Source organism: Buteo buteo, chromosome 7, assembly GCF_964188355.1.
Source record: "Buteo buteo chromosome 7, bButBut1.hap1.1, whole genome shotgun sequence".
Taxonomy (NCBI): domain Eukaryota; kingdom Metazoa; phylum Chordata; class Aves; order Accipitriformes; family Accipitridae; genus Buteo; species Buteo buteo.
This window is the reverse complement of record NC_134177.1, coordinates 41,946,126-41,958,764: the sequence shown is the minus strand read 5'-3', so window position 1 is coordinate 41,958,764 and position 12,639 is coordinate 41,946,126. Positions and strand designations below refer to the sequence as shown.

The 12,639-nt window shown below is 64.7% G+C and overlaps 1 protein-coding gene across 4 annotated transcripts; it reads right to left on the bottom strand.

The window, feature by feature from the left end:
- Positions 1 to 2,637: 2,637 nt before the first annotated feature.
- On the bottom strand, positions 2,638 to 12,453 carry TRAF4 (TNF receptor associated factor 4). Of its 4 annotated transcripts, none has more exons than XM_075032718.1 (7): positions 12,373 to 12,453; positions 5,481 to 5,532; positions 5,040 to 5,144; positions 4,797 to 4,958; positions 4,315 to 4,476; positions 4,082 to 4,237; positions 2,638 to 3,734 (listed from the first exon to the last, which is right to left on the bottom strand). In XM_075032718.1, exons 1-7 carry the CDS (start codon positions 12,429 to 12,431, stop codon positions 3,102 to 3,104), a joined length of 1,329 nt encoding a protein of 442 aa, XP_074888819.1. In that variant the 5' UTR covers positions 12,432 to 12,453; the 3' UTR covers positions 2,638 to 3,101. The 4 variants fall into 4 exon arrangements, with proteins under 4 accessions (XP_074888819.1, XP_074888818.1, XP_074888820.1 ...); XM_075032717.1 differs by lacking the exon at positions 12,373 to 12,453 and adding an exon at positions 8,167 to 8,350; XM_075032719.1 differs by lacking the exons at positions 5,040 to 5,144; positions 12,373 to 12,453 and adding an exon at positions 8,167 to 8,345.
- Between the last annotated feature and the right edge of the window lie 186 nt (positions 12,454 to 12,639).

Sequence of the window (12,639 nt, the reverse complement as noted above, 5' to 3'; positions counted from 1 at the left end):
CGGCACCTGATGGCAAATTTCACATTTATGATTGGAGAGGGAAAAAGAAAAAAGGAAAAAAACAAAACAAGCAAAAAAAAAAAACCACCAAGCAGGGAAAGCAGAGGGTTGGCAATAGGTCCCTGGGCAGGGGACGAAGCAGCGCAGGGTCACCGACCCTGGCTCCTGGGGTTTGTTTTTCTTCTCGGCTTCCCAGCGCTGGGCTTTCGCTGAGCATAGCCGGGAGCTGCTGCGCAGGCTTTCACCAGCACCACTTCACCACAATAGCAGAAGCTTTTAGTTCATAAATAATCTATGGAATTTTTTTTTTTTTTAAGGTAAGTGGTGTGCAACAAGAGGCTGCTGACACCCGGCTGTAGGGCCTGGCTATAGGAACAGGAGAGGGCCCATGAAGACTGTGTGCTCGTGTATATACACACCTCTGTATATAGAAATACATAAATAAAATGTATATAATAAATATACAAAAATAAAAAACGTAAAATACATATAAATAAAAAGTATGCAGGACAGGCATTGGCTGATGCGCTTACCCGTAGCTAGCTCAGGCCACGTCAGTCCTAACCCAGCGAAAAAGCGGGTTATGGCTCTGTAGGTGGAGAAGAAATAAGAAAAGGGGAAAACGTGGGGTAGGGCAGCGGGGGTTGGCAGTGGTGAGTGCCGTCTGGGGGGGCTGGAGCAGCCGCCGGGCCGTGGTTCTGCTCAGCCTGCCCCGGGGCTGACCCCCCCCCCCCGTCCGCCCCATCCTGGGGCTGGGTGCCCCCAAGCCGAGCACAGCACCAGGCACCAGCACCGGCACCGGGTGGCCCCAGGCAGCAGCGTGGGCTGATGCTGGGCAGCGGTGTAGGGCTTGTGTTGGGTACCAGTATGGGCAAAAACTGGGCATCAGCTGGGGCCAGCACTGGGCATCAGTACAGGCTGGCAGTGGGCACCAGCACAGGCTGGCATTCAGCACCAGTACAGGCTGACACTGGTCACAGAACTGAAGAGCATCAGGCACCAGTTTGGACTTGCATTTGGCTCCACTGTGGGAATGGCAACGGCCACCAGTACAGGCTGGCACTGGGTACTAGTTTAGGGCTGGCACTGGGCACCAGAAAAGGCTGATACTGGGTTGGCATTGGCCACCAGTTTGGGGTGGCACTGGGAACCAGTATGGACTTGCATTTGGCTCCAGTGTAGGAATGGCATTAGGCACCAGGACAGGCTTACACTAGGCAGCAGTATGGGCAAGAACTGGGCATAAGTAGGGGCTGGCACTGGGCACCAGTACAGCCTGGCATTGGGCACCAGTACAGCCTGCCGTTGAGCACCAGTATAGGGTGGCACTGGGTGCCAGTATGGACACCAGTTTAGGCTGGCACTGAGCACCAGTACAGGCAACTACTGGGCATCAGGTGGGGCTGGCATTCAGCACCAGTACAGGCTGGCACTGGGCACCGGTACAAGCTGGCAAAGGGCACGAGACCAGGATGGCACTGGACACCGAAACTGGAGGCCATCAGGCACCAGTATGGACTTGCATTTGGCTCCAGTGTAAGACTGGCAATTGCCACCAGTACAGGTTGGTACTGGGCACCAGTATGGACTGGCACTAAGCACCAGTACAGGCTGGCAATGGGTACTAGAATTGGCTGGCATGAGGCATCACTTTGGGCTGGCACTGGGGACCAGAAAAGGCTGATACTGGGCTGGCATCAGCCACCAGTTTAGGCAGGCACTGGGCACCAGTATGGACTTGCATTTGGCTCCAGTGTAGGAATGGCATTGGGCACCAGTATGGGCAAAAACTGGCCATCATTAGGGGCTGACACTGGACACCAGTACAGGCTGGCACTGGGCACCAGTATGGGCTGGCAGCTCGCCCCATTCCCCAGGGACCCCCAATGCCACCCCCAGCCCGGGGCATGTGCCACGACCCTGGGCAGCACCAGACCACCCCCCCACGCTGGGCTGGAACCCACCCGGGGGGAACGTTCCTGGGGGGGGACAGGGACACCCTGGCAGCGCTGCCCCCCCCCAGCCCAGCCAGGGCCACGGGGTGCAGCTAATTAGGGGCTAATTGTGTTAAGCCCGGGCGGCACTAATGCAATTGCGGGATTAGCCTGCAGAGATGGCGACCCCCCCCCATCGCTGCTGGGGTGATCGGGGGGGGGGGACACATGCGACAACACACCTGGGGGCTGATACAGCCGGGCCCCCCCAAACTGCCCCAGTGCCCCTCCTGCCCCCAGCCGTTGCCCACCCCCCCTTGTCTGGTCTAAACCCCTGCCTCCCCCCGCAGCTGTAATTGCCCCAACACTAATGAGGGGCCAGCGGGGAATGGGGGGGGGGCTGCAGGACAACAGCACCCCGGGGCTGGCAACAACCTTCCCCCCCCCCCATGGCACGTCCCCACTGCTGGCGATTACCGAATTAACCGTCTCCATCTGAGCCCGTCTGCCGCCGGGATGTGGGTCAGGGATTACCCCCCCCCTCTGTGCCCCCCAGCCCAGCCCTGGTTCTCCCCATCCCCAGCACCCACGGCTGCACCGTGGGCACCCCCGTACCGGCAGGCACTGGGGGGGCAGGGGTGTCCCTGTCCCCCCCATTCCGTCCCCGGCCGGGCGAAGGAAGGAGGTTCAGACGGCCGTAATAAATACAAGAAAAGTTTATTGAAAAAAAAAAAACAAAAAAAAAAAGAGGTGGGGAGGGGGCAGCGGGCCCCGGCCAGGGGTAATAAATAACAACCGTGCTCCTGGGGGGGGGGGCACCAGCTTACAAAATATGGCTCTGGGCAGTGGGGTCCCGTGGGGTCCCCAGCGAGGCTGGTGGGGGGCTGCCGGGCGCCCCGGTGAGGGGCTCGAGGGGCCCAGCCCCCCCCCCGGCACCTGAGAAGGGGCTGCCCTGGGGGGGCAGCTGGGGCTGCAGCGGGGTCCCAGCCCCGGGAGGGACGTGGGGGAGCAGCCCCATCCCGGCCTACCTGAGAGCCGTCGGCTGCGGCCACGGCAGCGTCCTCAAGCCGGGGGCACCGGCCGCGGGCAGGGGCTCAGCGCCATTTGGGGCACCCCTGGGTGGGGGCCCGGCTCACGTCCAGTCCCCCCCCCATCGGGCACCGGGGCTCAGGCCAGGATCTTCTGGGGGATCTCCACCGAGGCTTTGATGAAAATGGCGTTGTCCCGCACGTAGTTCCGCTTCTTGATGTCCTCGTGAGAGATGAACTTGGGGTAGCCGAAGCCCAGGGTGCTCTCGTCCAGGGAGCTGCGCGAGGCTCCCGGCTTCTGGAAGTTTTTCCAGTTGGGATCGGGGTGGAAGGTCTCGGTGATGTGCTGGGGCTTGGAGAGCGAAGGGTCGCTCTGGTCCAGCAAGGAGAAGGTGACGCGGTAGGAGAAGGGCCACTCCAGCAGGTTGTCGTACTCGCCCGGCAGCACGCGGATGTAGACGGAGAGGTGGCTGCTCTCCCCGCTCCCGTTGCCGTTGAGGAAAGCCGAGACCTGGAGCTTGTAGCCGTACTTGTGGGTGTAGAAAGGGGGGCTGAAGAACTCGTAGTTGCTGCGGGCTTTGGCCTCCTGCAGCTTGCGGGCGTAGTCGGCGATCTTCCAGATGAGGGTCCCGTCGCTGCTCACCGACAGCTCCTCCACGTCCCGCCGCAGCTCCAGGATCTCCTGCCGCTGCCGGCTCACCAGGGCGCACACCATGCCCAGGTGTGCCTTGGTGCTTTCCTCCAGGTGCCGGCCCATGGCCAGCTTGGGGCACTGCGGGGACAGCGGAACCGTCAGCAGAGGGGTGCCGGGGGCACGGGACGGCGTGGGGACACGGGGTGGGACAGGACAGGAGAAGGGTGCCTTGGGGATGTCCTCGGAGCACGGCGGTAGCGGAGCAGGACGGCACAGAGATGCCGTGGGGACACCTGGGCGGCAAAGTGACACGGGGGCGAGGCAGGACAAGGGGGGGGACACCACGGAGACACGTGGATGGGACAGAGCAGAACGGGGACAGGTGTCGGGGCAGGAGAGGTGCGGGGATGCTGTGGGGCACAGGCACGCCACGGTGGGGACGGCACAAGGATGCCGGGGCGGGATGGGCGCGGGGTCACGCTCACCCGGTGCTTGCAGCCAGCTTCTTTGAAGGGGCACAGCAGCATGGCAGTGTTGCAGCTCTCCTTAAGGTGGGTGGGCACGTCCTCCCGGGCGATGCTGGGTGTCCCACACTGGTTGGGGCAGGGCACAGGGTACCGGGGACACTGGTACTGGTGGTTCTGGGGATAGAGAGTGGCCAGCTGTCAGCCGGGGCCGGGAGCCGGCGGAGCAAGGGTCCCCGTGGGCCCCGTCTCACCTGGATGGTGTCGAAGACGAACTCCTTGGCGCAGTAGGTGCAGGGCTGGGTGCGCTTGGGGCACTCGGCCAGGGTGTGCTGGGACAGCAGGCGCCGCATCATGCGGGCCCCGCACTTGTTCTCGCAGTACACGCTCTCCTGGGGACACGTGCCCTGGTGGCCCTGGGGATGGCGGCAGCATCGTCACCCTCCGGCTGCCCTCACCGGCCAGCCCTGTCAAGGGATGGGGCCGCGCGGTGCCCCCCATGGCCAAGCTGTGCCCCCCCCACAGTGTCTGCCACCCAGGCTCTGTCCCCACGCCCAGGTTGTGCTGTCCCCCCATAGTGTCATGCACCGTCCCCACGGCCAAGCCGTGTCCCCCATGGTGTCCTCCATCCAGGCCATGCCCCCCATGACACCCCTGCCAGCTGTGTCACCCCCAGTGTCCCCACCACGGCCATGCCCCCCGGCACGGTGACCCCCCCCCAGCTCCCGTCGCCCACCTCAAAGGCCTCCCCGGTGAAGTCAGTGGCGCAGAACTCGCACTTGACCCGGCGCTTGGGGCAGCCGTGCTGGACGTGCTCGGGCAGGTCGCGGCGGCTCAGCTTGGCGCTGCACCGGTTGGGGCAGGGGATGACGTTGAAGCCGCAGGTGCCAAGATGGGCCTGGGGAGCACGGGGACGGTGAGAGGGGGGTGGTCGTGGGGCACAGCCTTGCCCCCTCTCCTCCATCCTGCCGGACCCTACCTGGAGGTGCTTGATGAGCCCGCTCCAGCGGCAGCCCTCCTCGCTGTGGATGCAGCGGATGGCCAGGCTCAGCACCTGCGCCTCCAGCTCCGGGTCGGGGTAGATCTGGGGAGGCAGCGCCGGGGGGCATCAGCATCCCGCACCGGGCCGCGGGGGGCACACGGACCCCCCACCCCAGCCTGGCCGGGAGCCACAGGCACGCTGCCCGGGGCCGGATCCCCCCCACCGGCGAGCGAACAAGCGCCCTTTGTCGGGAGCGGGTTTCCGTTCCCCGGCCCCGCGGCACAAAGGGCTCTTGCTTCCGCACGGGCGCCCGTGCCAGGCCGGCGCGGCTGTGCCAGGCGGGTGCGCGGAGCCCGGGGACGGCGCCTTGGGGAGGGGGCACAGGTGACGGAGACGTCCCCCTCGGAGCGGGGTACCACGTCCACGTGCCAGGCTCACCTTGGCGTAGTCCAGGGGCAGCTGGTCCTCGGGGCACTTGAAGACGCCTTCGCTGCAAGACATAGAGAGGGGTCAGGCTCGCTCGGGGCTGGGGAACGGCGTGTCACCGGTGACACAGCCACGATGTCCCACGGGGTCCCCGCCATCCCACCCCAGGACGTCGGCGCTGCGCCCGTGCCGCCGAACGCTCGCCCCGCGCCAAATCTAGCCGCGGCCCTCGGGGAGCCGCAATTCTAATCCTGCTCCATCTGTTTGAGCTGGGAAATGCCCCCGCCAGACAAACACCCCCCCCCCCCACCCCGGGCAGTCATCCCCCACCAGAGCCAGGCGGCCGTGGTCCCTGGGGGCCTGGGCCAGCCGCTACGAGCGTGGCACCATCTGGAGCGCCGACAGCCCCCTCGCCCGCCCCGGCCCCCCAGGGATTAAGGCAGGGTGCCGGCAGCTGGGCAGGAGCGGTGCCGGCGGGGGCCACAGGCACCCACAGCCCCAGGTGCTGGGGCCCAGGGTGGGTGGTGGGGGCAACAGCTGGGCGCCAGATGTGCAGCCCGGATGCGTGGCCCCGGGGCTCCTGTTCCGCAGGAAACGGCCCCACCAGCCACCGCGGTGAACCAGGACAGGGGACAAACAGCCGTCCTGGAGGGGTCCCCACGCCACTGGGGCCCCAGGACCGGGTGCTCCTCCCGAGAGGTGGGAACGATCCTGCTCAGCCCTGACCTGCGGAAGGGCGGCGTGGGGCGGAGGGACAGGGACGGAGGCGAACAGGTAGCCTGGCCAGGAGCCACCATCACCCACGACACCGCGCCTGGGGACAGACGAAGACGGCACCCCGCGCGCCATCCCTGAGGGGCAGCGGGGCGGGAGGCCGTGGGTGCTGCCCACAGGGACACGCAGGGACCCCGGGGCTCTGGCGTCCCCGAGGTGGCTCTGGACGAGGCTGCCAGGTCGCCCTGTTGGCGCACAGCCCCCGCACGTCTCATCAGCGCACGCGTCCTTGGCAGGCACCGGCACGGCCTCAACCGGGGCTGCCAAGCGGATGCGAGACGGCGCGGCAGAGCCAGCAGTGCCGCCTGGCACGTGCTGGCCTGGGATGTCCGGGCACGGCGCGGTGACATCCCCTGCAACCACCATCCCTGTGCTGCGGTGGGGGGTCAAGCGACCCCCAAGAAAACCAGCCCAGCGCTGTGGGGCGCGAGCTCCGTGGGGCACGGCTTCATCCAGCCCTGCCACGTGCCCGGTCCGTTCGCAGCGGGTGTTTCCGTGGGAGTCACCGGGCACCCGCCGAGAGAAGCTGCTCCCAGCCAGGGCTGGGCACCCAGCCCTTTCCGGGGAGCCCACGGCTGGCATCGCCCCACGGCTGGCATCGCCCTACGACTGGCATCGGCCTGTCGCCTTTCTGGGGGCAACTGGCCCTGCCTGCACCCCGTACACGGTGTCGGGGTGCCGGGGCTGGCGGGGAAGCGGGCCGGCGACCCGAAGCCAGCGCCTAATCCCCAACAAAGCCTCCCCCATTCCTCACGCTCGGCCGGGCAGGGAATGTGCTGAGGCAGCGCTCGGGGGGACCGTCCTTGCCTCTGACCTTCGCGGCGTGCCGGGGCGCAGCGAGGTCATGGGGTGGGGGGTACCCCCCGGCACCCGTCCCGGCACCCGTCCCGGCACCCGTCCCGGCACCGCGGCGGGGCTGTACGGCTCAGCCCATGAGATCCCCAAACCTGATCCGGTGGAAATAGGGTGGGGGGCTCAGCGGGGGGACCCTCTGCGTCCAGTCACCCCAGTAAAGCCGAAGTGCCCTTGGGGCGTCCGCGGGAGGGGAGCGGAGGTGCTGCCTGGCACCGGCCCCGGTGAACGCCCGGTTTCGTAGAAACCGGCCCGTGGCGGCCGTGCCCGCGGGGGCCCCCGGCCTGGGCAAAGGTCGCTTCGGCCGGGCGAGGCGCAGCCGGAGGCGGCAGCGGAAACCGGGGCCTGGGGTGACGCTTTGCACCGCCACATGCCCACGGGGGGGGGGGGGTAGCACCGACCCCCCCTTTTGCTGTGCTACCCTGAGACCCCCTGTCCCCGCACCGGGCACGACGGTCAACAAGCGGGCAGCACCGGCCCCCGGCATGTGTCCCCACGGGCAGCCCCCGTGGGCTGCCGGTACGTGGGCTGCCAAACTGGGAGGGGGGGGGGGTGAGAAAGGGCCCCGTCCCCTCGCTCCCAGTGAGCCCCCACGGCCGGGTCGCGCTCACCCGTGGGACTGGACCCCCCCCCCAGTCGCTTTCTCCGGCGGAGCCGGGTCGGGAAGGAGTTAAGCACAAATCTTTGCAAGGGCTCGAAACTCACCGCTCCGGGCTTCACCCAGCCCTCCTCTTCCTCCTCCTCCTCCTCCTCACCGAGACTGGCCACGGGCCGCTGCACCCCACGGGGCGACTGTCACGGGCTGGGCGCTCCCCGCACCCCACTCCCCGACCCGGGGCACCCCCCACCCCCCGGAGCACCCCGAACTCCCCCCGGGGCCGCCGTTTTAAGGGGGGGGGGGTGGAGAAGAAAGCACCCACTGCCCCCCCCAAAGGTGCGAAACCCCGGATCGGTGGGGAGGAGGAGGAGGAGGAGGGGGGGTGACCGGAACGCTCGCTGGGGGGGAAAAAAAAAAGGGGGTGCGCGGCGTGACGTCACGCCGGGGCGGCCGTGACGTCGCGCCGAAGCTCACCTGAGAAACTCCTGCAGGCACGTATCGCAGAACCGGTGACCGCAAGTAGAGACGCGGACCGGTTCCCGCATGGGTTTCCCGCAGAGCGGGCACAGCACCCGCCGCCGCGGCCGTTCCAGCAGTTTGTAATCGTAGCCCGGCATCCCGTAAGCCCCGCTCGCCTCCTCCACCGCCTTGCTCGCCACCTCCTCCTCCTCCTCCTCCTCCTCCTCCTCCTCCGAGCTCCGCGCCCGGCTCCGCCCGGGGGCCGGACGGGGAAAGGGGGGGGCGGTGGAACCGGCCTGACACCGCCCAGCGCCCCGGGGCTGGGGGCCGGGCACCGCCGCCGCCTCCCTCGATCGGGCTCCGCCTCTCAGCACCGGGGCTCCGAGAGGTCCCGGTACCCCGGGGGGAAAAGGGGAGGGGGGGGGGGGTTATTCGGGGAGCAGCCCCTCGGGAACGGCCCCACCACGGACACTCCGGGAGTTTGGGGAGCATCGCATCCCACCCAGCTGCCCTGGGGGCTTGGACACCCCCCCAGCCTCAGCTTCCCCCCCCCCCCCTCCCAGGGCCAGGGTTTCGGGGTGAGGACAGGCACCGTGCTCTCCTCGCTGAGCCCGCGTCCCCTCCTTGGCAGCGCTGGCTCAAGCCGGGGTTCCCCACGGGGGGGGACCCCACTCCTGCACACAGCCCGGAGCTGCCGCGGAGCCCCTGAGCGAGGCCTGAAGTGGGGGACACACACACACACACACGGGTCCCATATCCCCTCAGCGCCGCAGAGAGCAACCCGTGTCCCAGCCATCACCCGCAGCAGGGGCTGAGCAGGACATGGAGGGGCTGCCCCGAGCCCCCCCCCCCCACGCCACAGGCACGGGGAGTGGGGACACACACACACCCCCACGCTCCCGTGGCTTCATGAGCGGGAAGCTCGTGTCCCAGGCTGCAGCCAACAGCCGCCCTCCAGCCCGTGGTTCCTAACCTCCTAGCGAGGGTTTCGGAGGAGGGAGAATAAAAGCAAATCTGTCTGGCTCCAGCCCCCACTTCACTCTTTCAGAAACCAGAGCAGCATATGGGAGTATTTGCCCCTTTCCCTAGAGATGGAGACGAGCAGATGACAGGCTGCGAGCATGTGTTAGTCCCACCAACGCACGCTCCAGCCAGCTTCCCATTAAGGGCGGCAGTTGCTCCAGACCCAAATGTTAGCAGTTTTCAATTAGCAAATGGCAGAGGAGAGGGATTCCTGGGGGACACGCTAAGCAAGTCAAGCTCTATCACTTGTCACTCAAGGAGCTCACGTTACCCTTCTCCCCGAGAGGCTCGGCTTAAAATAAAATCCTCCAGCAGCCCGGGGGAAGGCAGGCGGGCAGCCTGCCTGCTCTCGCTGCCGGAGCCGCCAAGAAGGGGATGGGTGGCTGATTTCTGGGGTTACCCTGAGGGATAACAAACAGGTTACCCTGCCACAGCCCGAGCTGCAACAGGGCTTTAGCTCCCAATACCCAAATAGCGGGGAAGCTTGTACATTGAGCGTGAACAGCCACCGCAGGGTCTTTTCCGAGGGACGTGTCTACCTGGCAGCCTGCTCGGACGGCAGAGAGCACCGAGCTAAACTTTAACCAGCTCCCAGAGAGCCTGGAAACCCAGCATGTAAAAACAAATGACGGTGGGCAACCGTACAGAGAGCAGCAGGGTGCACCGGGCACCTCGGAGCTGTCACGGGGGTGGCAGCCTGGGGTTGAGATGCTCCCGGGCCAGGTTTGCTCAGATCTCTGATCCCCTCAGGGCAGGATCTAGAAGCAGCCCCTCGGGTCCATCTGGTTCTGGCACTAAGTCACAGCACGCCCTGGAGCCAGGCTCGCCTCCCAGACACCCACCCCAACATGCCGCGACCTGGGCCTGTCTAAAAACCATCCCTGGACAATGCTACGGGACCAGGTTCAGGCCAAAAGGATGGACCCTTGGCCCCGTGTGTCAGCATCCCGCAGGGCGATGGGACTCCCCGTGCCTCCCGCGCAGAAGGCATGGGACACACCACTCCTGCAAGCTCAGAAAGCCTGCATCTCCGATGATAGGCATGAAACAGAGCCAAGTTTTATCACTATTTACTGCTGCTCTTTGATGTTCTAAAAATTTTTCTTTCCTAACCTCACTGAAGAGCATCTCTGCTAATTAGCCAGGAGCTGACAAAGCCATCAGAAGGCGCTGGCTGTGGCGGCAGGACGGCTGGGAGGTGTCAGACCCTGCAAACAAAGATCCCCTCCTTTTCCCCTCTCCCTACCGAAAGCCCTCCCCACACTCAACATCACAGCCAGGCGTTTGTCTCACACAAAGGCGACACTCAACCTCGGGGCAGGGCAATTCCCTTTGTGGATGCGATATGTTCTCCAGACCCCTGTGATGGGTCGGTCCTTGAACCCATCTGGGCTCCGGGAGGCCTCCTGCCTTCTTCCCCCAGCCTCTCCCTGCCCCGCACCCCTGCTCCATCCCTCCGCCTTGTATTTAACTTCAACTGGAGGGATAGAAAACCTCCGCTCCAGTTTCTGAAGAAGTTAAGGTGGAGCATTTTGCCCCAGGGAAAGGAGCGGGGAGAGTCCTCTCCCTGCTTCTGGGGACTCGTGCCCAGGGAAGGTAGGGGTAAGGGGAGGGAGGTGGCTGGACAGACGGACGGCAGCCGCACCTTCTGCCAAGCCTCGTGGGAACGGAGATATGACCAAGACAGAGGTGCCGGAATCAAATCAAATCAGCTCTGGGATCAGCAGGCGGTTCGGCCTGTTTCCTGCTGATAACAATGGCCCCGGGTCAGTGGGATCTTAGCGAGCATGGGAACGGGGATGGGATTTCCCTGGGTGACAAGGACCAGAGAGGACCCGCACCGGCCGGGATACAGAAGACGGGACCGGGCAGCCTCATCCCCGCATCGCCTCCCCTACCCGCTCCCTTCTGGCCTTGCCTTCCTTAGCAGGAAGAGCCACGGGGACGCGGCCGATCCACCACCAGTTCCGCAGAACGCGGGAACAAAACAAGGATAAAGGGAGAAGCCCTGAGACCTGCAGTTTTCACCGGGAGCTTCTGCAGGGAAACAAAGCAGCAGACGTGAGGAATGCAACTGGCCTATTTGCCCGGGCTGCTCTCTGCCTCCGGCAGCGCGGACATGCCTCGGCTTGTCGTTTCAAGAGCTATTGTTGCTCGGGGCTGGGGGCCTCTTTGTTTCCTTTACCCTTTCGCCAGGCTTGGTCACAGCCTGGTATTAAATTATTCAAATCATCTCGCTGGGCTTCACAGCTGAACTCCTGCACAGAGCGCACAGGCTGCGAAATCCCGAGGGCTCCAGCCCTCGCCGCAAGCCCCTGGCCCAGCACAAAGCACGCTGGTCCGTACTGGTTCCCCCTGCCTGGAGCGAAGGGTCCCGATATTCGAGCTGGTGACACCTCCAGCCCCAGCACTGCTGTGCAAAGGCCTCATTAAGCCATAAAACAACCCACCTAACACCAGCACATCAGTGGGAACAGGGGGGCTGCCAGGGGGCTCAGCCCTGGATTTGGCAGCCCAGCTGGAGCAGGGAGAGCCCTTCCCCTGGAGCCGTGGCATTTTGGTCCCACCACCAACGAGACAAAGGGTGGCAGAGACCTCTGTCCTGCCTGCCTGCCTTTCTAGCCAGCCCTCAGCTCTGGCGAGGCTGTAGCAGAACACCAGCCCCTTCTTATGGGATGCGTTTGCACGTGGTGTGGGGCGAGGGGAGCCCCGAGAGCGGAGCACAACACAGCCAAGAGAAATCTGTTGCTGTAGGAGCCGGTGCTGCCGCCAGCTCAGCGCAGGGAGGAGAGGCAGCAGCCCAGAGGGGCTTCGAGGCAATTTAACCCAGCCCAGCAATTATTCTGGAGCCCAGGTCGGTCTGGGAGCGAACACCTTTCCCTCCGCCGACACCAGGCTGCCGGAGCCGTCCCTCTAACCTGCAGCACAAGGCGAGTGCCAAGGGACTGGCAGAGCCTTTGAATGCAAGTCAGCTTCCTGGGATAGCAGGGTGTAACCGCCTGAAAAGGCAGCTCCACAAGAAACAAAAACAGCAGGGAAAAACCCATGCACCCACCCTGCCAGGAGCCAAAGAGGGAGGCTGTGTCTGCAGTCAGGGCTGCACACGCCTCTCCCGGCTGGACAGGACCTGCTCCCTTCCCCAGCCGGAGCCTGGGAGGCAAGGGAGGAAAGAGCAGGAGACCTGGAGAAATTCATTACCTTTCACATGACAGAGGGATCAGTCGGCTTCTACCAGAGCCCGGCGAGGCTTCCCTCATTGAAAACAGGAAAGAATCACAAAAATAATTAGAGAGATTTCATCTCAGCCAGCTTATGAAAGCACTGACTTTATACACAACAGATTGGCAACAGCACAAAGACGGATGTGAAAGGCAAGAGCATTTGCAATGTCAGGCAGATCAGAGACAGAAGCTCATCAAAAAATGGCCCAGGGCAGATGTAAGTTAAAAAAAGAAAAGAGGAGGG

Coding starts and splice junctions, on each gene's coding strand:
- TRAF4 (XM_075032717.1), bottom strand. CDS start 8,309: ATGCCGGGCTACGATTACAAACTGCTGGAACGGCCGCGGCGGCGGGTG. Junction 5,145..5,480: donor TGCCCCTGGACTACGCCAAG/GTGAGCCTGGCA, acceptor CTGCCTCCCCAG/ATCTACCCCGACCCGGAGCT. Junction 4,238..4,314: donor TCGTCTTCGACACCATCCAG/GTGAGACGGGGC, acceptor CTCTATCCCCAG/AACCACCAGTACCAGTGTCC.